This window comes from Leuciscus leuciscus (assembly GCF_965113295.1).
Source record: "Leuciscus leuciscus genome assembly, chromosome: 17".
Taxonomy (NCBI): Eukaryota; Metazoa; Chordata; class Actinopteri; order Cypriniformes; family Leuciscidae; genus Leuciscus; species Leuciscus leuciscus.
Window position 1 is genome coordinate 25,614,607 of NC_138741.1, and position 22,511 is coordinate 25,637,117.

The 22,511-nt window shown below is 37.2% G+C and overlaps 1 protein-coding gene across 1 annotated transcript in view; it reads left to right on the top strand.

Moving 5' to 3' along the window:
* The first annotated feature begins 192 nt into the window (after positions 1 to 192).
* Positions 193 to 22,511, top strand: part of snap25b (synaptosome associated protein 25b) — a 46,693-nt gene continuing 24,374 nt past the window's right edge. Inside the window, exons 1-2 of the mRNA XM_082142593.1 lie at positions 193 to 342; positions 21,547 to 21,676. Of these exons, the coding sequence (XP_081998719.1) occupies positions 21,605 to 21,676 (72 nt within the window). The 5' untranslated portion in view covers positions 193 to 342; positions 21,547 to 21,604. The remainder of the gene's footprint in view (positions 343 to 21,546; positions 21,677 to 22,511) is intronic.

Sequence of the window (22,511 nt, forward strand, 5' to 3'; positions counted from 1 at the left end):
CCATGCACTCCAAATTAACATATAGCAGGGATCAATGAGATCTAAATCCCATAGCAGCCTCGCCCTAGTGCTGAGGGTCATTGTGACGTTAGAGAGGCTCGTCATCCTTGATGAGGGCGGGGTTATTTACACTCACTCCGAGGCTGTATGGCACGCCCTAGTGTTGAGGGTCATTATGACGTCAGGTGGGGGCACGCCATCTTTGATGAGGGATGAGGTTTTTTCACTCACTCACTCACTCACTCACTCCAGAGCTGTGTGCACAAGCACTAGGTGACCCAAATCAGTGCTGAAGGAGGCAAGGCGATAGTAACATCCCCAACGTGGTTCATCGAGTGCAAGGTAGGTGTTTTTCTTTGTTTTTAGCCGAGCTTTTTCTGTAGACGCTCAACTCCCACAGGTTTAGTTCGTCAGTTTTTGTTATGGTGAAATTTGCGTTTTTATGTTCGAGGAAGTTTCGGGGATATATGTCAGAGCTGTAATTGAGCGATTCAAAGCGTCGGCTCGTGCTCATGCCTGTTGTGTGGATTTCAGCACCACGGACAGCGCTCGTTAAGAGACGCGCGCCAAAACAGTAAAAATAGACTGAACAAGCACAAAACTAGTTATTTAAACACCGAATTAATTATTTTGTGGAAGTCAAGCCTCCATAGTACAAAGAAACGGTCTTCTTTCGAATTAATCATAGATGTGCCCTAGTTTTTGAGCAGATTGAAATAATGAGAATGTCCTTTTTTTTTTTTTTTTTTTTTGCATGATATGGATTATGAAATTAATGTTCTCTCAAAAAACAAGTAGGGTTATTCTCGACTGTATTTGCAATCATATGCTGTCGAAAAAATATGTATTTTTCCAAAAAATGGTAGAATGTACTCTGAAAATGAGAAGCCATGCTTTACTAAAAACCTCTTAATTGGTTAACAGTGTTAACTCAATATATATATATTTTTAAAATAATTTAAAAAAGCTAAATTATTGTAAAAAAAAAAAAAAAAAAAAAATCGGAAAAATGTCAAAACAAAAATACAGCATGTATATGTTTCTTTGTTAAATATAAATACATTTAACTAAGCAATATGTATACCTTTAAAGTATACATTTCTATAAGAAAAACATACAAAATCACCTTTTAATTTATGGAAAAAGGGAGTTCCGAGAATTTCCTGTGTGAAGGATCACATTTGATGGATTTCATTTAAAGTGTTAATTTTATATTTTTTAATGCTTTATTTGGTTATCAGTTATGTGCATTGGATTGTTTTGTATTACATTTATATTATCTTATTGTTATTTATAGCATTATTTTGTGATTTGAATGCAGTTGTTTATTAACATTGTGCTCTGTTTGCATGTCCATCATTGACCAGTTGATGGAGAGGTTTTGATGAACTTTAAGTCATTGTGTGGCATTTTACAGTAAAAACTGATTTAATGGCTCATATATGTTGATATATTAGCATTAATAACATACAGTCAGCAAAATGCCATACCATAATGCTTGTAACATCACCAATGTAATTTTTGCAAAGTTTACCATTAGCTTACACTCCATGCTGTTATGTTTTTGAGGCTGTAACCTCATAAAGCAATACGATTATAATATAAGATTTTATAAGTTTGTTGATAGATTATAAAAGTGATTGAAGTCTCAAATCATACATTAAAATACAAAGGCATTTAAAGGTTTAGCTGTTCTCTATTTCAATCGTTGCTGCCAAAAGTTCATCACATCTCTCCGTGTGCATTGAGCCACCAGACATCAATTGTTCAAGCAGAGCCTTGGGACTTGTAATGATGGCATTACTCTTCTGTTTTGGGTGGAAGTAGCCAGTCCGGATTGCATAACTGTTTATCTAGGCCAGGGTGTGTTTTCTTCGTCATCAGGTCTGTTTACAGCTTTATATCTTCCAACAGGGTGTTGGCACCGAAATGTTCCCACGGAGAGGCTGGTGACAACAGAAAGACACTTTGTTTTAGGGTTCACGTGTGGATGTTTGAGGAAAACGTGTCGTATTTTTGCTTTATTTTTAGATCAGTGTCGATATGATCCAGTTTTAGAAAATAACTGAGGTGCTTGAAGCAGGTGAAAGTGAAAATTTTGATTGCACACTCTACCTGCGTGTGTTCAGTGCCAAGGGACAACACAGCGTGAAGTCAGCACTGCTTTTCCTAACACATGGTGTTTAAAAAGATGTGGCGTATTTGTCTAGAAATGATTTGGAGCGTTATACACAGCCTTCAAAGGCAAAATTAACTGCTGTTTGCCTAATGTTTAGTGATATTTTCCTTTTTAAAAATAAATTTTACATTGTGACCTGTACAGAAACATCACATCAGTCAGAGACTATGATATAACACGCTCCTTAGGCTGCAAATGACTTTATTGGCCGTGTTGACGGCGCCGTATGTCAAACAGTCAGCACACAAATTGTCTGTTTGCTGGAATGTTCTCTTCCCTTGATGACTTTCATGATGACTAATGCCGTCCATGCTGTGCACATGACAGGCTCATGCTCTGCTCTAGGCGTTGCAATGCTAACATGTTCAGGCTCCTCTGTAGGGTCAGAGAGATAGTTAGCAGTCCACATAAATGAATGTGGCTGGTGGCTTTAATGGATGGCTTCGTACAAGCTACCTCCGCTCCATCAGATTAGTACACTGGGCTTTATCCCTTCCTGAATGGGACACTCACTTTGGTTTTAAAGCTGTAATCCCCTCTGGTAAAGATGATTGCTTTGAACCTCCCGAACGCTGCTGCACTACACAGCCAACGCTCTGACACAAATATGACAATTATATAATCGTGAAGTTTTCGAATAATCATTCCACGCTTGAATTCTTTTTTACGGTAACGATGTTCAGCAGGTTTTTGTGGCGTCCTTTTGGGTTGCGTCACTTGTCTGTGTGTAATCTTTGGCATTTACCCAGAATAGAAACATTTTCTGAGGGCAGACTTTCATCTTTTTTTCCTCCTTTTCAAAAAAGGGACATGTGGTCTTTGATAACACAGCACATTTCACGGCTTGTTCTTCGTCACCGTATCATATCTGCTGTGTGTCTTCGGCTCGTCACGGGGCAAAACACGGGTTGCATCCTTCTAAAGTTTGTGCAACCTGCTTTTATGAATGTTGTCGCTCCTGCTGCATGTCATGTTGTGTTTGTCATTGCAGTTGAGAACAAGTCTTAGTTGGCCGAAGACAAATTTTCTCAATTTCTTGTAGTGCCTTTCACAATTACATTGCACATGTTTATGCTTTGAATGTCATTCGCAACCCATTTTATCTGAGCAAGTATTTTTTTTTATTAAATATGACTTCTCATTTATATGAGAAGAAATGTAGATTGAGACTTGATTTCATCCCTTAGGAATTGTTTGGCTTGTGCGAAATTTAGCATTTGGAGCCAAGCCGTTGGAGGGGAGAATCTTCAAAAGTAAGAAAGATTCATGATAACAGGCTAAAAGGAATATAGTCGCAGAGCCGGAACAGGATATTACTTATTGATTAAAGATTATAAAGACAAGCACATTTTTATTTCAAATAACGTGCACTGATGTTTTGCATTGCAAGACTGTGCACTGAGAAAGTAAAAAGAGTTGTTTTATATTACAAGTTGATTATTTCAAAGAGTACACGTTTGAATAGTGCTCTATGTTGTTTATAATGTCATGTGGCCTGTGGCTTCTTATGGTACAGTGTTTTTTGGCCTAGTTTTTTTGTTGCTGTACTTTTGCCTCATGTTTTATTCACTCTTTCTTCAGCTTTAAAATTTCTGCCATGGATTTTACATGATCTTACGGACTGTAGCAGTTTTTGCATTTGTATTGCGGTAGAGTTTTATATATTGAGCCACAGTCACACTCTGAATATCAAGTACGATATAAACCCTAACGCTCAAAATAATTAATTGGTTTGAGTAGGGCAAACTTAAGTTAAACAAATTTGTTTAAACTAATTATTTTACGAGTATTTAGAACTTTCTTTTTCTTTTGAGTTTCAAGAAACTGACACATTTTAAGTAATCGGAATTATTTCATTGTTTTGAGTATAATGAACCCGATACTTTTAATTTAGACTAACTTAAATTTAATTGAAACTTGGCTTTGATTTCCATTTCCCAGCAGGCTTTGCCATAGCACTCAAAAGGGAGAGTATTATTATTTTTTGTACAAGATTAATATTAAATCGGAGATTTAGTAGTGTTTAATGTTTTGTTTAGTGTTAATTTAGATGAGTTTCTGTTATGTTGGGTTTTTTAAGAGCAATTGTGCATTGTACAAAATAAAAAATAAAAGTAACTGATTGCCTAAATTTTTTTGAGTTTTGCTAACTTATTCGGGTTTGTATGTGTTGTTGTTCCTCTTAAAAGCTTAAAAGAGGAAATATAATGCATTGGTATATACAACACTTTATTAAAACGATGTGCGTTTGCATTGTTATGCAGATCCGTTGTTGCATTTTGAGTTTTGTTAATGACTTACGTTCAAAGCCTGTTAGAAAATGAATTGTTCTTCTCTGGAGAATATCTCCTCTGGCACACTAAAAGGGTTCCCTCCTTTTATTAAAGCTATTTGATACATAGTCAAAAAAAACAACCTGATAACGTAATGAATAATAAAAAACAGGAATTACAGAGCACAAATAACTCTGCCTCTGTCAGAAATGAATTCCACCTTTCTGCATCACCTTTGCTTGCCGTCCCCATACTTGCCTTTGGCAAGGAGAGAGAAAATAGACTCATAGCACAAATATGGCCCTCGGTTAAACTCTCCATTTTCCCACTGATTTAGGACCAATTCCCCTCCCACGGATTCTGTCTGCAAACATAACGAGAAAAATGCAAAACCGATGTCCGATTTTGTTTACAGACACAATATCTCCAAAGCAACACATGGGAGAGCATGCTGGTTTGGAGCTCTCTGATGAAGAAAGTTTCTCAGTGGAGGGCCGGCCACTGCTCCAGGGACTCTCCTTGATCCTGGGATCAGGGCTTTAATGAAGATAAGCCTGTGGTGTGTTGGAGTTATTGCCCAGGGGTTTAAGGGTCATATGTGACCAGATGGTCCCTTGCGAACTGAGCAGAATGAAGCCATAGCCCTGAGCATGAGGAATCGTGGGATGGGTTGGTTGGAGGACGGGACCTTTGGAAGCAGAGGGTCTGGTTAAATATGTTGACAAGCACATTTTGGTCACGGGGGTCGCCACGGAGCTTTAGAAGTACATTGCGTCTGCTTTCTCTGATGTTTGTTTTGAATAACATATTATATAATTGATGACCATAAAACCATCATAAAAACATTGTTATTTCAGTATTTTTTATATACTATTATATTATTTATTAATATTTTGATTTGGCCTTCATTTTCATATTTTCAGTTATCATTTTAATAATTTTAGTTTAAGTTTTAGTAATTTAGGCGAAAATATTTTATTCTAACCCCTTAACTGGATTTCGTTTTCATTTTGAGATGACTCAAAACTCGGAAAATTTTCTGTCCAGTGATCCAGTAAGCAAAAGCATTCAAACAATCAGTCCAAAACAATGCTAATATAAAGAAAACAACCGACCGCTGTATGGCCAGATGATACGCAAACAACATTTATCGGCTAGATAAAGCAAACCAGCTTCTCCCTAGTAAAATTTTGATGGATGTGAATTGTAAAGAGGATTGCGGTGACGTACAGGAGTCGTACAGTAAGCATGCCTGAGCCAGTTATTAATGAAGCGAAAACAGTATCAAAAACTGATCGCACATTGTATTTATGCACAGACACATTTCAGTACAATCATGTTGTTTCCGCACTCATTTAGGATAATGTTTTTATCTGTCATGTGTATGTTGCTGTGTTTAGTAATTCTGAATGGATCCGTGTACTGTAGTATATGCAGTCGTAAAGGCGGCTGGTTTAGGTTTTTTTTGGCATCTCTATGTGGTCCTGTTCGGTATTGCAACTTGACATGTCTAAAACGTAAACAAGCTCTTTGCTGTTGCACTGTACACACACTGTACACTGAATTCTGCAATGGTTTTTTCTGCAATGTTTTTTTTTTTTTTCGTGTGTGCTTTGGTGTGCATAAACTAATGAATTCCACGCTATCTCACGACCAATTCGTACGAATTCATACGAGTGAGTAAAATGTGACTGATTCGTAGGAATTCGTACGACCTCACTCGTACGATTTGTCTAAACCCCAGTGACGGTTAGGTTTAGGGACGGGGTCAGGGGTCATTCATACAAATTCATACGAATTGGGCAACTCGTAAAATATGTACGATTTAGCAAAAATCGTACAAATTCGTACAAATTAGCCACCTCGTAAAATTTGTACGAATTGCCGTGAGATCGGGTTGAATTAATTATTCGGACTCCTTATATCATTCGGTTATTAGGTGTCCTTTTGGAAACAACCATGTAGGAAGTGTCAGTGATCAGGCTCAAATTGTGTTATTTCTTGATGGAAGTAACATCACACCATTTAGAGGTGCATCATTGTTTGGTCAAGATCTTGTATTGAGAATGCAAGAGTCCAGCACTCTGTAAAGTCTCCTCCAGCACATCCCAAAGACTCTCAATGAATTTAAGATCTGCACTCAGAGGGGCCAATTCATGTGTGAAAATGAATCTTCATTCTTTCACAATATGAGCCTGATGAATCCTGAAATTGTCATCCCCTTAATATGGCCATGATGTGTCTTCCTACATGGTTGTTTAAGAAACGAAAAGCTACACACTCCTTCAATTAGGGTTAGAAGAACTGTTGCCAAACATGTAACATGCTAGAATCACTGCAATAATGACCTAATCATATTTTTTGACCAGGCAGTGTATATGCAGCTGTGTATTTTAACAGATTTAATTTTGCAAGCAACATATACATTGTAAATAGTGACTTGTATTATATGAGATGTCTCTCCAGTGCTGATGTTCTTGAAGGGCTCTTAAAGCATGAATTGTGGCTTATATTTTCCCCTGTCTGCTGCCTTTGATGTCACAGCTCAGAATAGTAATTTGTGAAGGGTTTGAGACTGTGTTTTTGAGACTAACAGATAGCTCTCGCAAAGGTATTATCAACATCCTTGGTTGAAACAAACTAATGAAAGGTGGCTATGTAAGATGCAGTCTTATAAATAGTAAGATGTCTAGCAGTAAGCTAAGGGATTTCACCACAGGTAAAATGTGTTTTTAGGCTTTTATATAATAAACCAGGAACATAAATATGATGAATGACCAATGTTCAATAAGTTTTTTTTTTTTATATATAAAAAAAAAAATGGAATAAATATATATTCCTCCTAGTATAGTTCTTTATTTATATATATATATATATATATATATATATATATATATATATATATATATACTGTATATATACACTGTATATTAGCCAATATTTCCAAATAAATGACAAGAATATATATATATATATATATACATTGGCCAATATTTTCACTATTTATAACATAATGAAAGTGAAGAAATACTATGAATGTCAAACTCCAAAATATTCCAAGACTTTGAAGCCATTTGATAGCTTTTATTTGAGAAACAGACTGAAAATTAAGCCATTATTCAATGAAAATTCAAGCTCATTCAAGCTTGAAAACCCCTGCTGTCATTCATTCTAATTGCATTAAGAAAAAAAAACATCTGCGTGTTCCACAGAAGAGAGAAAGAAAGTCATATTAAAATAGCTTTGAATGTATAAACTGATTTTTGAATCTGAACCATCCATTGTATGATTCTATTCAATGATATTATGCACAATATTAAATACCACTACAGAATCTGGTCGTGTTTATTCCTGGTGCATTGTGGGTTTTTATAAAAAACAGTCATGTCCATGTACAGCCCAGTGTCTCCACACAAAAACACTGTTACATTAATAATCTTGACCTCATATTTCTCATTGAATAATGTATGTCTGCAGTGCACTGTGAAGGCAGAGACAGATGTGACAGTGTGCAGCACTGACATTTTCACTGTCCTTGAAAGAAACAGCTACATCTGAAGACCCACAATGCACTTCGAGGGCTTCACCATCCTATACAAGCCATGTGTCTTTAAAGGATTTTGAATTAAAATCTCATTTAAATTGCAGCGAAATTCTAAATTTGAGGTTATTGTGATGTTAATGATGGAAAAGTGTCAAAATAATGGGAAATATTGTAATATTCAAGCTTTCTTTTATCTCAAATCTGTTTTAGAAGAGCGTGGGCAATATGATACGGGAAACCGTATCATTGGAATATTGGTTTTAATGCGTTTTACTGAAACAAAGAGGAGCTATACGTGACATCCTCTCCATCACAGGGCTGAGATCATGATCGTGTCCTACTTTCAGAGTCGACTCTGCCTCTCAATGCAACGCCGAGCATGATTAATGTGTTTCAGTGTGTTTTCCAAATGGAGGTACAGTAGTTTATCAGCCTTGACTGAATTTCTGTTGACATTAGGATATTAACACTGCCAATTCACTTCCTGCTAAGATACCTCCTCTGGAGTTACAGAATTCAATTTTCCTGACTTTCCGTAATTCTATAGACGTCTAGGTTTGGGGATTGGTTATAGCCGACCTTAGTGTTCGACCTTGTGGAGCGGCGTGAGCGTCAAAACAACGGTCTGAGGAATGGCACCTGGCGATTTCGTGTATATTTAATCACACGCTTCGCAGACGGCCGACTCATGCTAACCTACTTTCTCCGTTTTTTTATCTCACCTTGGAGAACTGTTGTCTTCTGGAAGGCTGATTAGGTTTGATGAGCAGTGTTTCTGTGATGAGCAGGATTTAATAGTTGATTATCAGAGGTAGCAGAGCTCTCAGGGGGTCAGATGGAGTTGATTTTTTACTTCTTCTGACCATCTTCCATGGTGCAATTGATGCAATCTATTTTTTAAATGGATAGTTCACACAAAAAATGAAAAATCCTCATGTCGTTCCAAATCAGCATAACTTTCTTTTCTCCGTGGAATAGAAAAGCAGATGTGCAAGCTGCATCTACGGGACATTCCATCATATCTTTATGTACACGATATTAATCTTTTACATTGTAATCCTTTTATTTGTAATATTTGGCATGTTTGTGTGCTGCTGTGCGTCCCTGTGTGTGTAATAAGCAGAGTGTATACACGTTGTGGACCCGCCTATAGGTGCACATTATAATAGGTCTTTAGTTTACTGTATAAAATAAAGGTTCTTGATTGGCATAATGGTTCCATGAAGAACCTTTAACATCCAAGGAAACGTGCACAAAAGTTTCTTTATAGCAGTTTTTTCATAATTAATAATGTTCTGCACACTAACAAAAAAATGGTTCTTTTCAGATCTCTTCACTGAAAGATATTTTGGGAAACCAAAAATGGAAACCCCCTTTCTTGTTTTGATGTGGATAGAATGGAGAGAAATCTGTTTTCTAGGGTTGGATGGTTCTTCAGGTTGCTTGGTAACTTGCCAATTACCCCACACTTGTCTGTGCTGTTTGGATGTCCCACCATTTTCTCTTTCTCTCTATCTATTTTATGTCCTTTACTCACCCTGATTGTTATTTTGAGTTGGCTTGCAAATTCAACATTTAAATATGTCTTATATGAAACCTTGTTTGTAAAAGTTTGGTTTTGATTTCCTTTGTTTCTCCTTGTTCTCCCATTCTTTTCTGGAGGTCATGGTTATCAAGCCTTAAACTGAATGGGATTTGCAGTCTAATGGCTGTCTAGATCAGGTAATGGTAGAAGAGTGAGAAAAAATTATTTGCTTTTACTCGTATACAGGGAAGTAAAATGGGAGGTGGTCATCCCAGGATGGGAGGTCACAGCTGGAATATCCTGTGACATGGTTTTGCGCGGAATGAGATCTGATTATGCTGCATATTAAGGGAACATTTGGTGTGGCATGAGACTAAATCATGCATAAAGGCACTTCTGCAAGAGTAAACATCACATATAACTATAATTAGACTCATGTCTATGCCAGATAACACTGTGCTGGAAGTGTTTTCTGGGGAGCGAAATCTTTAAAAGTTTTGCCCCTTGGGTCACAGCCAGTTCCTGCAATGCCAAGCGAGATGATCTCAAATGTTTTTATGGAGCATTAATACATTAATTGACGTATTATACAAAATATTTAGGTAGAAATACACTAAATGTATTATACACTATCATATGAACCTTAATCTTAGGGCGAAATTTACTAAACAGGGCAAATTAGCGTAAGAGCGCAATCGCATAAAAGCACCGAAAGTGGAAAGTTCAGCGGGTGATTTACTGGCAATGTGCAAATTAAAGAACACAGACGCATCCGGATCATTTCATAATGTCCAATGCAATTTACCAAGAGCAGAGCAAATTAGCGTCTGGTTTAAGATGTGCTTATTTGGGCGTTAAATAATGGTGCAAATACCAGTAAGCTGACTAGCACAAACTTTAGTAAATCACCTTGTGTGATTCATTTATAGGGTAACTCTCGCCAAAATGCAGCCTAGAGTCTTTTTGTTAATCTACCCGAGGCAAACTTTTGTTTAAAAGCAATGGAATGGAAACGTCACTTTTAAGTTTGACCGTATTTTCGTTTTCGGTCAAATTGCCTTTTGAATGGGAGTGCTTGGGGCACTACTATTATAGCATCAAAAATCGCTATTTTTAAAACACTTAGAAGGCTCGACACAACATGAAACTTTGCTCGAAGTATCACCAGGGGCTCTACATGAACTCGAGCATTGAGAACATTGTTTGTGTACACAGAGTTTACTAAAAAGAAAGATTTTGAACAACTCACTGTAGCTGTGATTGTTTCTGTCCGTCTGCATTTTGTCAGTCAAAAATAGTCGATCTCCGAATGCGAATGAACTGACTCTGAATTTTAGTATTGCTTCTTATATGAGGATCCTTTTTCAAATACAAGGTAAATATTGATTTTCACTAACGACAGAACAACAAATTATCCGTGAATTTATATGGAACTAAGCTTTAGGAGCTTTCCATCTTTATTCTCCTCCCTGTTACGTTGCATTCGGAGATCGACTATTTTTGACCGTCAAAATGCCGGCGGACACAGCTAGTTCAAAATCTTTCTTTTTAGTAAACTCTGTGTTATTTACAGTCCAGGTACATGTTTTTGAATGAGAGATTTATTTCAATTAATCTCATAAGTTGTTCTAAGTGAATTGATCACAAGGGGCGGGAAAACACAGTAAGCTTGCAGTAAAGAGAGCCAATAGGCCATAAATCCTCTTTGAGTGGAGGGTTTAATCTGTGGCCCTGTGTCCTCTGGCATGGCCGATGTGACACAGCCTGACAGGTTTTATACACATCAGGCAGCAGGTCTCTGGAGGGGCCGGCAGTTCGATCTTCTTTGGAGGATAGTAACAGGCTCTGTTTATCTACTGATCTCTAACATCCAATTCTTTTTGTGGGCTCTTGTTTGCTATAAAAGAGACGCATTCATTGCTCTCTTCATGAGATGTGGAGGTAGACGTGGTAACATCTGGTCGGGTCTGGACTGGGGTCATATTCATCTTCTTCAAATACCTCACATTGTGTTGGATACTCATCGAACATTTTGTCCTTCATCAGGCAGATCTTTTTTATTCTGTTTCATCATTGCAAGCTATTCTTAACTGTGCAGGGTAACACATTCTGCCAAGCAATGTGCTTTGGGGATTTGTACCGGGATGTGTTAAAAAGAAGCACCTGGTCTTTTCTTTGTCAGCACTTACCTGATATTGCTTGCAACACGAAGATTCGCTTAAACAAAATGTGCTCATTTGAGGTCAATCTGTCATCACAATGAATCTTACATTATTTAATTTGTTCCCAGCAAACAATTTTGCATTTAAAAGACATCTAATAGCCATCCAAACGCAGCCCTAACATCTTGGCTAAAACAAGGCAATATTTGGACTGTCGGTTAAATTTAATAGATGTCTAACCATAGCCCAAGAATAGACTAGTCATCAATAAGATAACATGTTAAAGAAATAAAACCAAACACCTTGTAATCACTGTTGACTTTGCATACATGATGGAATATCATGCATCTTGCAAGTTATTTTGGCAAGAAGTGCCAAATTTTGCTAGAAGTGTTTGCATAGCCGGACTATATCAGGTCTATAGTTAACCTAGACGGTGAAATGACATCTATTGTTTGCTGGGCATTCTCAATGCAGCATCATATAAGATATCATATGTATATGAAAAATCAGATTCTGTTGCTTTATTTTTTAGTAGTATTTTTTATTGTACAGCTGCAGTAATATCTCAAAGTAAGACTCAGTTGGATGCTGTTTATCACATATTGTGTTCTGTGAAAATGTCAGATCACTCTGAGTACTCGAGTGTTAATTATTCTGCTTATTTTATATTCAAAATAGCAGCTGAGTCATTAATGTGGTTTTGGTCTGCCGTTAACATTAAGCATTTCGAGGGTCGCTTTTGCATCAGCTCTTTATCAAAGGTGTCTGTGAAAAATCTAATAAAACGTTGAACTGAGGGGTTTTTTGATGCAGAAATGAAATTATGTGTCCTTTTAAATCGAGATGGATTTGATGGCTGAATCAAAATATGTCAAAACCAAACCTTTTGAACCATGTTTTTGTTCAGTGCTGGTTCAGGTCTTTATTCATATAATCGGCAAGATTCATCACCATCACATTGAATACAAATGGAGATGGCAAATGTTGTATAGAGACAACAGCACAGACGTAATAATAGCTATATTCAGAGACACTAAAGGTTTTTCTTTTCTCTCTATTAAATGGACGTATAAATGGATGTATAGTTTTTGTCATTTGTGCAACATAGTTTTATGCTGTCACTCATGAATATAAAAGGGCAATCTCCTCCAAAATAATAATCACAATACACATGGTATAATAATAGAGCGGTGTTGCTGTTTTCTATGTGGCCAGAGTTCAACAAACCTGTTTCTCAATGTCAAGGTTGCCGTATATATCAACCTTGTGCTTGCCCTTCACGTCAGAGGTGGTTTGCACGACACAACATTTGCCAAAGGGCTAAACGAAATTACCTTTTGCATTATGAAAAGAGAACTGCAATGCGCATGCCCTTATATTGCTATCTACTGGTGTGGTTTGGTTAATACAAATGTGTTTTCATTAAACCCTCATTTTTGTGGGTTGCATAATTCTCCCTCAGAAATAGAAAATGATTAAGATTTGTGCCAGTAAAGGCTTGCAAAGTCTTTAATGGGAAAGTATATCTATGATTGGCATTTTAACAGCTATAAAATGCATTGTAGTTGATTAAAAATTCAGGACAGTTTTCCTGTCTGGATTACAAGAAAAGCAAAGTACGCGCACGGCTGCCACGTTTGGGTGACGATGTAGTTTTTCTCTTAGGGGTGTGGATTAACTAAGCTGGTTTGGCGTATAAGCCACTTCCTTGAAGAACAATGATTTACAAGATGGCCTGTGCATCCATGGCTTTGTAGAGACAAGGCTAAGAAAATGCTCGCCAATGAGAAAGCCATTGCTCTTGTTCCCTATCAGACACATCATCCATTATTAATGGAATACTGAATTAGGATGGCTCAGGAGAGATAGTAATGGAGTGAGAGATGGAGAGAAAGCACATCGATGAGACTGACGTTGTATATACTGTGTAAATGGACCTCTAATTTCTTGTTTATCACTTAGAGAAGATGCAGTTTCCATTGAGAAAAATCACATTAGTGTCCATCTCAAAGACCATACAATCTCACTTCTGTTGGATGTTGTTTTAAAGGGGTGGTATAATGCCCTTTTCACAAGATGTAAAATAAGTCTTTGATGTCCACAGAGTGTGTATGTGAAGTTTTAGCTCAAAATACCCCACACATATTATTATATAGCATGATGAAATCGTCACTTTTTGAGGGTTGGCCATTTTTTGTGTGTCTGTCCCTTTAAATGCAAATGAGCTGCTGCTTCCGTCACAGAGGGCGGAGCTACAACAGCTCGTGTCCTTTTACCTCACACAGAAATGCACTGAAAATGTCAAAACTTTTAGCCTTTTATGTTCAAACCGGAGTCAGACAAAGTTGGAGGGACTCAAGAAGAAGTGACAACGTAGCAAGCAACAGGACATTTCTGAATGGTTAGTTGAAGAATTTATGCAGCTGATGTGGAGTTAACTATCTTCTAGTCATTGATTAGCATATTCTGTCATGATAAATCGCGTTCCCGGGGACGGGTTTATGTAAATCTTAGGGTTTGTGATGTCACTAACCCGGGAGGAATGTCGTGTAGGCCTAGTCCCTACCAGCTGTTTGTTGTAGTCCTTAAAAAGCCATTTCTTTAAAAGCAAATATCTTCCTTTGCTTTGAACTTTAGCGTTGGAACTTTGCAGATGTTGTTTATGCTCAAACAGCAACATTACACACTAACTAAAGTTAGAAAAGTGAAATCATAATCAACCACCCCTTTAAGAATTAATATTTTTGTAACTTTCATCCTTGTTTTTGCATCCTTGTGATCCTTGTGAAGATTGAAAGCACATTATGAGTCATGTGCAATAAAATGAATCAAATGCAATAATAACAATAGATACTTAAAAGTTTGCGGTTGGTAAGGTTTTTGTAATGTTTTTAATAGAAGTCTGTTACGCTTACCAAGGCTGCATTTATTTAATCAAAAATACAGTAAAAAAAACAACAACGTTATATTGTAAAATATTATGCCAATTAAAAAATAAATTGTTTTTTTATTTTAATATATTTTAAAAGGTAGTTTATGAAACTATTCTAATTCTAATTAAGAAACCATTCTAATTAGCTGATTTTGGTGCTTCAATTTTTTTTATTATTATTATTAATGTTGAAAACAGTTGTGCTGCTTAACATTTTTGTGGAAACCGTGATACATTTTTTAGGATCCTTCAGTGAATAGAACGTTCAAAAAGACATACAATGTTCTGTCATGAACCTCTAGATGGCGCAGGCTGATAGGTCCTAAACTCAATCTGCTTGCAACCACATCATTCTCTATAGGGCACAGCTGATTGGTTCCTGCTGTATCAGTAGCCAATGAGCTCACTACTCAATCTTTAAATGCTTGGTCAGCATTTGCTGTAGCAGTGCACTTTCAGAAACCCTCCACCTTCCCCAGCTCCACCTGTATAGATGTTACGGGTAATTCATGTACGCTATATTATACAGAAGCAGCATGTCTTACTTTCTCACAGCAATGTGTCTTGTGTGTATTGGCATATCAACACTTTAAATTCATTACCATGTCAAACACTCAGAGAGTTGTCATGACAGAACAGCATTTATTTGAATAAGAAATCTTTCTTGTCGCTTTTAATCAGTTTAATGCATCCTTGCTCAAAATAAAAATATAATTTTCTTTCAAAAAGTACAAAAAAAAATATTTTTTACTTTTGAACGGTATATGTATTCTTTAAAAGCATTTGTGAAATAACATAGCAGTGATAAATGTTTCAAACAGTGCTATGCTACTTTGTTGCCACATAAACTCAGCATGTTGCAGGATTGATTCAGAAAGTGACGTCAAATTCTGGAAAATAAAAATGGTTATGTTGCATTATTCATCCAGTTTTGTATAAAAATGTCTTTCCATTACAATAATCCAAGTGCATAATAATTAAAGAAAGAGATGTAGTATGTGATCCAGGTATTATATTGTGCGCAGTACACTGTATAATCCAGAAACAGCAAGAGATTCTGAACACAGCCTATGTCAATGATGTGTTTGGACAAGGTCACCTGTGACCTTCAAATTTAACTGTTAGTCGTAAATGTCAAGTTTAACAAGAGTGCTTTAAATAACCAGCAAGTACTGTTGTTCTCTCCTGGAAGCACAGGGATGGACAACAAAAAAATTTGGTTGTACTGAACTGAGGTGTTCGACAGAAAGAAAAGCACACACCATGGCACACTCTCTAGGGAGTGTGTGATTATTTTTGCTCTGTCTGAAAAATATTTAATTATTTTGTGTTAGATGGTGACGGATCCACAAACCACATCCCACCACATCCCAACAATTATTTTTTCAGACGCCGTTCACTGCACTCGCAAAAGAACAAAATAAAAGCGTAATTCATTTTTCATGCTCTGCACTCCATGCTGTTTTATGGCCATGAAACATTAAATATCTGTCGACTCATGTAGCAAAAATAGTTCTGATCCCACTGCTCTTACCGATAGAAGATTTCAGCCTCTGCCACATAGAAATCAGTCTGCGTAGCACATCATGGGCTTGACCTCAGCATCCTCACACATTATAAAATCACAATGACAAACTTTGCTCTAGGCTTCTGGATGCTTTTAGATTCATTTCTGAGCCATCATTTTCATGTACTGTAGATGAATGAAAGTCTGTCAGTATATCTTTAGTGACTGCTGTAAGTGCTGTAAGAAATTTCATTTCCCCCCCTTAAGATGTGGCTCTTTCGGAATGTAATTGGCACTTGAGGAGTCTTGGCGATTACTTTTTGAGGCGTTACATTTCCAGTGTGATAGTGGAAGTGTGAGACATGGCAGTTGGAGGTTTCCTCACAAATGATTATTTTAGTACAGCTTCCATAGAAAGAACTGGAACGAAAAATAACTTTTGAGGATGACACAGTATTAGAATCTTAATACTATATGTGCTCCATATAGACTGACCTACTTCCTCTTTTATAGATTTGTCTGTTTTCTTGCCATGCAGCATGCATGCAAATATTAACATGCCTTTGAGTTCGTCCAGATTAATATAAATTCTGAACTATTAAAAGTAATCTATTCCCTAAATGTGTTTTTTTTTTTTACTTGAAACTTTAATAATGCTTTAAAATGATTTACATTTTAGTAAATCTGGGAGTCGATCCCAAAAAGAATCAGTTCTGAGGCATTGAGAATCAAGAGTTGATTCCACGAGGGAATCGACTTTACTGAAGGGCCTGGCACATCCTTGATTACCAAACTACTGCACATCCCAGGAAAGCCTAGTCGTGGGATTTTGATTAATTCCAGTGACTTTGAATAGTTTGATTCGGTTCACCAAAAACATTTGTTCAGATTTGTTTGCTGATTAATTCTGTGATCATTACAACATAAGGTGAGTGTTATGAATGAGTTACTCTACAGATCTGTTCAATAACATTGAGTCGTTCACAAGCAAAATAGCATAACAGCACTAATAAAATATGGATTTTATTTAGCAGCTATCCTATCATAAAACATAGAGCTAGTTTATTAATTTCTACCAGTGCTTCTTCAGAGGAGCCTCATAAACGAAGCTGATAGAGTTTTAAAGAGTCAAGCGCCCATTGGTAAAGTCATTGCTTCACTGCAGAAGCTCTGGATGCTATAAAAACAGTCAGTGTTCTGAGACATGCGCTTATGACTGCACATGCTCTTTGGCTGGTCCAGCCTGAAAAATGCTGGGGTTCGTTCCGTCATGATTTGAGAATTAAGTAACAACATTTATGAGGCAGTTTTCAGATTTCATTAGTGATTTGATTTCAAATATGACATACGTCAAATTATTTGTACGCTTGGTGAACAGCTTTTGGAGAATTTGATGTTTCCCCTTTCAAAGAGATAGGAGCTGTACTCGCATGACTGAAAAAGCTGCCCGAGAAGTGTTTCAAAGATGGCCGCCGAGTGAAATGACTTACCTAAAGGGAATTTGGTTTTAATCGTTGCATGAATGTTAGAGGAGGCTGACAGCTTAAAAAAATATCTAGTTATGTCATGAAACTCTAAATGGTGCAGGCTGATAGGTCCTTAACTCACTTGGTAGCGATCACATCATTATCTAATATCTAGATAGCACAGCTTGGTTGCTGTTGCATCAGTGGCCAATAAGCTCGCTGCTCATTCAAATACTGGTAGTTTGCCCTTAGCAGTCTGCAGCGTGCTTTAAGAAACCCTCCACTTCCCCAGCTCCACCTGTATAGATCTGCTACGGGGGTTATTTCATGAATGTTACATGTGCAGCAGCAGCAGCAGCATGTCTTACATGCTCAAAGCAATGTCTATGAATGTATTAGCAGTAGTAAGTCTCAGTACTTGCTCTGCAACAGCAGCAGTGTAGCAGATCTATTCCGCCAACACCAAATACATTAACATTGCTATATCCATTACCATGCCAATCTCTATTACAATGCCAATCTCTCTGAGAGTTGTCATGACAAAAGTTCACTTATGATTAAACTGACCAATCAGAGGGGATATACAAATGAAGCAAATTAAATTTGCAAAACCAGTCATTGTCAGAGGTTACCATTCAAGCCATTCAGATTTCAGTATCACATTAGTCACGTCATCAAACTCCTGTAAGTTCGGTAAAGAAAACAGGTGAAAATGAACTTTTAGTCAAGATATTGATGAAATACAAATTTAAATCTGCCTAATGAAGGATAGAGTTCCTCTACTATGCTTATGTGAGTAGATGTTAGATGGAATTGGGCTCTCCATTCATGTATATATAAACATTTATACTAGTCATAGTCTGTATTTGACACAGATTTTTTTTTTTTTTTCAAGAGATTATAATACTTATTATCAAGACTATTGTAAGATGTCATATTTATTATCATAACATTAATATAAAACCTGCTACAATCATTTTCACCCTGCTAGAAAATTACCTATCGGGCCGCCTTTGTTTGTTTATATATTTGTATTTATTTTTTAATATCTTGATACTAACAATCATAATAGTAAATTTATATAGTGCACTGGTACATGAACTATTAATTAAAACGAAGTATAAATCTCATCAAGTTAGTGTGTTAAAGCATTTATTTATTTATTCCAAAATAATAACTAAAGGCTTTAATAATTCAAACAATATATTTTATTTGTGAACTAATGTTGAGCTGTTCTTTTTTTAATAGTCTACTAATTTTCATCAGTCATCAAGCTCGGTAAACACTGATCACAGACACAATGATGTATCGTTAATTTCACCAAGCTAATTGAATGCTGAACCACAGTCATCATGTTTTCAGGCCATTTAATATTTGATTTTGTCATGACATAAAGTGGTGATATCTAAGTGAGTCGTTTACTTACTTTTAATTAGTCGTCCCATTAATGCCATAATTTTGTTCATTCAGAGCGATTTACGAACATGCTCGAAAACGAGGTGGGATTTATCGTGTGAACTAATCATATCCAATCATAACCAATCATATTCAATCATAGCACGATGGAGGCATTGACTTTCCTCCACTCATTCTCAATTACCACCCACCAAACCCAGCGCACACTTTAGGGGGTCTGTTAAAACTCAATGGGCTCAGGGGAGGCAAGAGAGACACGGACTCGCGCTGTAACTTTACCTGTTGGTGTCACAGCTGGAAAGTGTTACTTTAGAAAAACAAGTGATTTATACACTTGGTAATGTCACATTTTGTAATATTTGCATTGTTTTATTTTTGCAATATGGATTCTTTTCTCATCCAATTTATTGAGGAGGCACTGCCTCCTTTGCCTCCTCAGAGGAAACGCCCCTGATTACAAGGCTGTTGATAGTTCAGCTAGTTCATTTGTAAAACAAAAGAGAGATATTAGAACAGAATAATAAAAACCAAGAAGCCATAAGCGCCAGCCTCATGCAACAGATCAGCACCTTTCCGGCTTGACGCTCTGTATGAATGTGATTCTTTAGTTAATCTAATCGTCCTATAATAGAGAAGAGAGTAAGTTAATTACTCATGATTTCTCTGGACCTCTCACCACTGGAGCGAAGAGAGAGATATATAGAGCAGCCAGGGAGAAGATGGAGTTTCAGAGGCCTCCTGCCTTTTCCAGTTGGCACAGGACGAATGCCTAATGACAGAGAGGACCGGCAGCAGTTACAGCAGATTTCTGGCAATATATTTACATGACTTGATGCCAACTCACACTTGATTAAAGTAACATTGCATGGAATTCTTGGCACCATCCAAGCGGACAAAAAAAAAGTGTTGACTGTTGTTACTGTAGCTAAACTGGCACAATGCTAGCAATGCTAAGGTCATGAAATGACTCATTTTAAAGCATTATAAGTGGTTTTGGATAGAAATGTGTGTTGAATGCATAAATTAAATGTAATATATTGTCTCTATTGGCATGAAACCGATATTGCAATAGTCTTTTCTTCCTTATTGTGATGAAGATCCGAGTGAAACGGCTTCTCGAACAAGAAAAGAAATGTAGGGTGGTACTTGATTTTGTCCATCTGGAATTGATTAGATGGTTGGATTGTTGTGGTTTGCTATTGGTTGATCTCATGTGAGTGACAGGTTGCGCCGCCCTCACGTCAGTAAACACATCACCAGAGAAGAGAAGAGATGTCGTTGCAAGAGGGAGGGGAAGTTATTTTGATTAAAGATTACAAGAGCACATGAATTTGAAAAAAATAATGATGTGCACGGATGTATCATTTATAATAGATACTGCAATATTCCATAAAAACACAAGAATTGTCCTTTTGATTTTATGGTGACTTTAAAGAGACACATTCTATACTTAGGTGGTAGATCTTGACAAAATCTTTGATTGGTCCATATGATGATCAACAGTAGGCGGATCAAACATCTTCCGTGCCAGGAAATGAGGAATATAAGGGAAACATGCCAGTGCCAGGATGCCAAGATGATGCTGTAGCCAACATTACACACTTGTATCCAATGCTTTTCTGCATTTAAACTAGATTATAAAAGCATCTTTATATGTTTGTGCTCTAGTTTCAGTGAAAACACAAATAATCTCCATGGTACATGAGACACACTGTGGCATTTATGAAAGCATTCAAGACCCTTAACATAGATGCTTGTGACATTTGTGTAATATTTCTGTGAACACTCTTTAAAATGACCCTGTGGTCAGTCTAGATAGGGCATTTGTCTTTCAAGTCAACATTAAAAGGTACTCAGGACCCATTTCATATCTGTGATCAGATGTATTTTTAGACTATGTAGGATGGTGCTTAATTTGATCCATCATAAAATGATTCGATGGATATTGGTGACATCAGCCAACATGGAAGTTGTTTCATAGGCAGAGCAAGTTGTTACAGTTGGATTAAATATTACAAAGACATCTTTTTTTTTTTTATAACGTTCACCAATGAATTGTGCACAATATGATCAGGAATGTGCTTTTTTGAAAATGAATATGGTCAGTTTTGATTTTATGTTGACTGGGCTGCAGTATAGCCTATTTTTGGTAGTAGCAATGAATAATGCAATTCTCATTACACATATTCCAGATATCTCTCTCTCTCTCTCTCTCTCTCTCTCTCTCTCTCTCTCTCTCTCTCGCTCTCTCTTCGCGTTATGAAACCCAAGTTCTTGAATTGATGAGTCAATTTCTGAGAATGAATCTGAATATATTCACTGCCACACAATACCTGCCCTATCATTGTCTTCGAAGAGAAATGGAATAAAATGCAGATGTTAATTGCTCTGTGTGAGTCACTTATTAATTCTGATTATTCATTCAGCAATATGTTATTGAACCTTTTTGTGCACCGCTGTACCAGATCTATCTGGAGTAATCGTTTTGGTGTGTTTGTTGACATAGCCTAACACAAAGCATTTTTCATCTCGTTTCCAGCCTTCAAGTAAGAGCTACACTTCCCAATTAGAGGCGAGTACCTCATCCCTCCACAGCCATGGCAGACGATTCCGACATGCGCAATGAGCTTTCGGACATGCAGGCCAGAGCTGATCAGCTGGGCGATGAGGTAAGTACACCTTCATGGGCGACGCAGGTCTAAAAATAAACCGTTAATACGACAGCATCTGTATATAAATAGACATGTCCCGGCGTGAAGGAGAATGAACACACCGTGACTTCCAGACGTTCAGTAGAAGACTGAAACACTCTAAAGAGCATCCATGAATTAATAAATCCGTTTTGTGCAAAAAGAAGCGGCTATATTAAGACTGCTCATCCATTTGTCATGGAGCAGGGGAGGCTGCTTGGTTACCAGAAGCAGTGGTGATCAGCGAGAGGTTCTCCACACCGCACTCGTTTCAGACAGAAACGGCCTCCCTCACAGCATCTGCCCAGTGGGGGTTCTGCACCGGCTTTGATAGACCTTTAATCACACTGGCCTCCTGCTGAACAATCAGAACTTTGACACACAACTCCATGTGGGAGGGTTAACCATGTCATCCAAATAGTATTGCACATGGGATTTTTATTAACATGGCCACTGCACATATAGGTCCTTGAATATTTTACTAGGTTATATTGACACAAAAAAAGACAGTTCAGCCAGAAATAAAAATTCTGTGATCGTTTACTCACACCCTCATGTCGCTCCAAACCGGTATGCAACAGGTGAAGATTTTTTCAAGAATATATTGTACCCATTGGACTAGAGTTGAGCATATATGCTCAACATATATGCCTATGATTGGCTACAATTATCTACAATGACATCTTTGACACTCTTCACTGAGCGCTTACACGGATACACACGGGAGCGTTTCAAAAGCAGGCGTCTATCAGCGGATCCCTAATATATCCGCTGATGGACGGATCCACTCATAGACGCTGCTTTCGAACGCTCC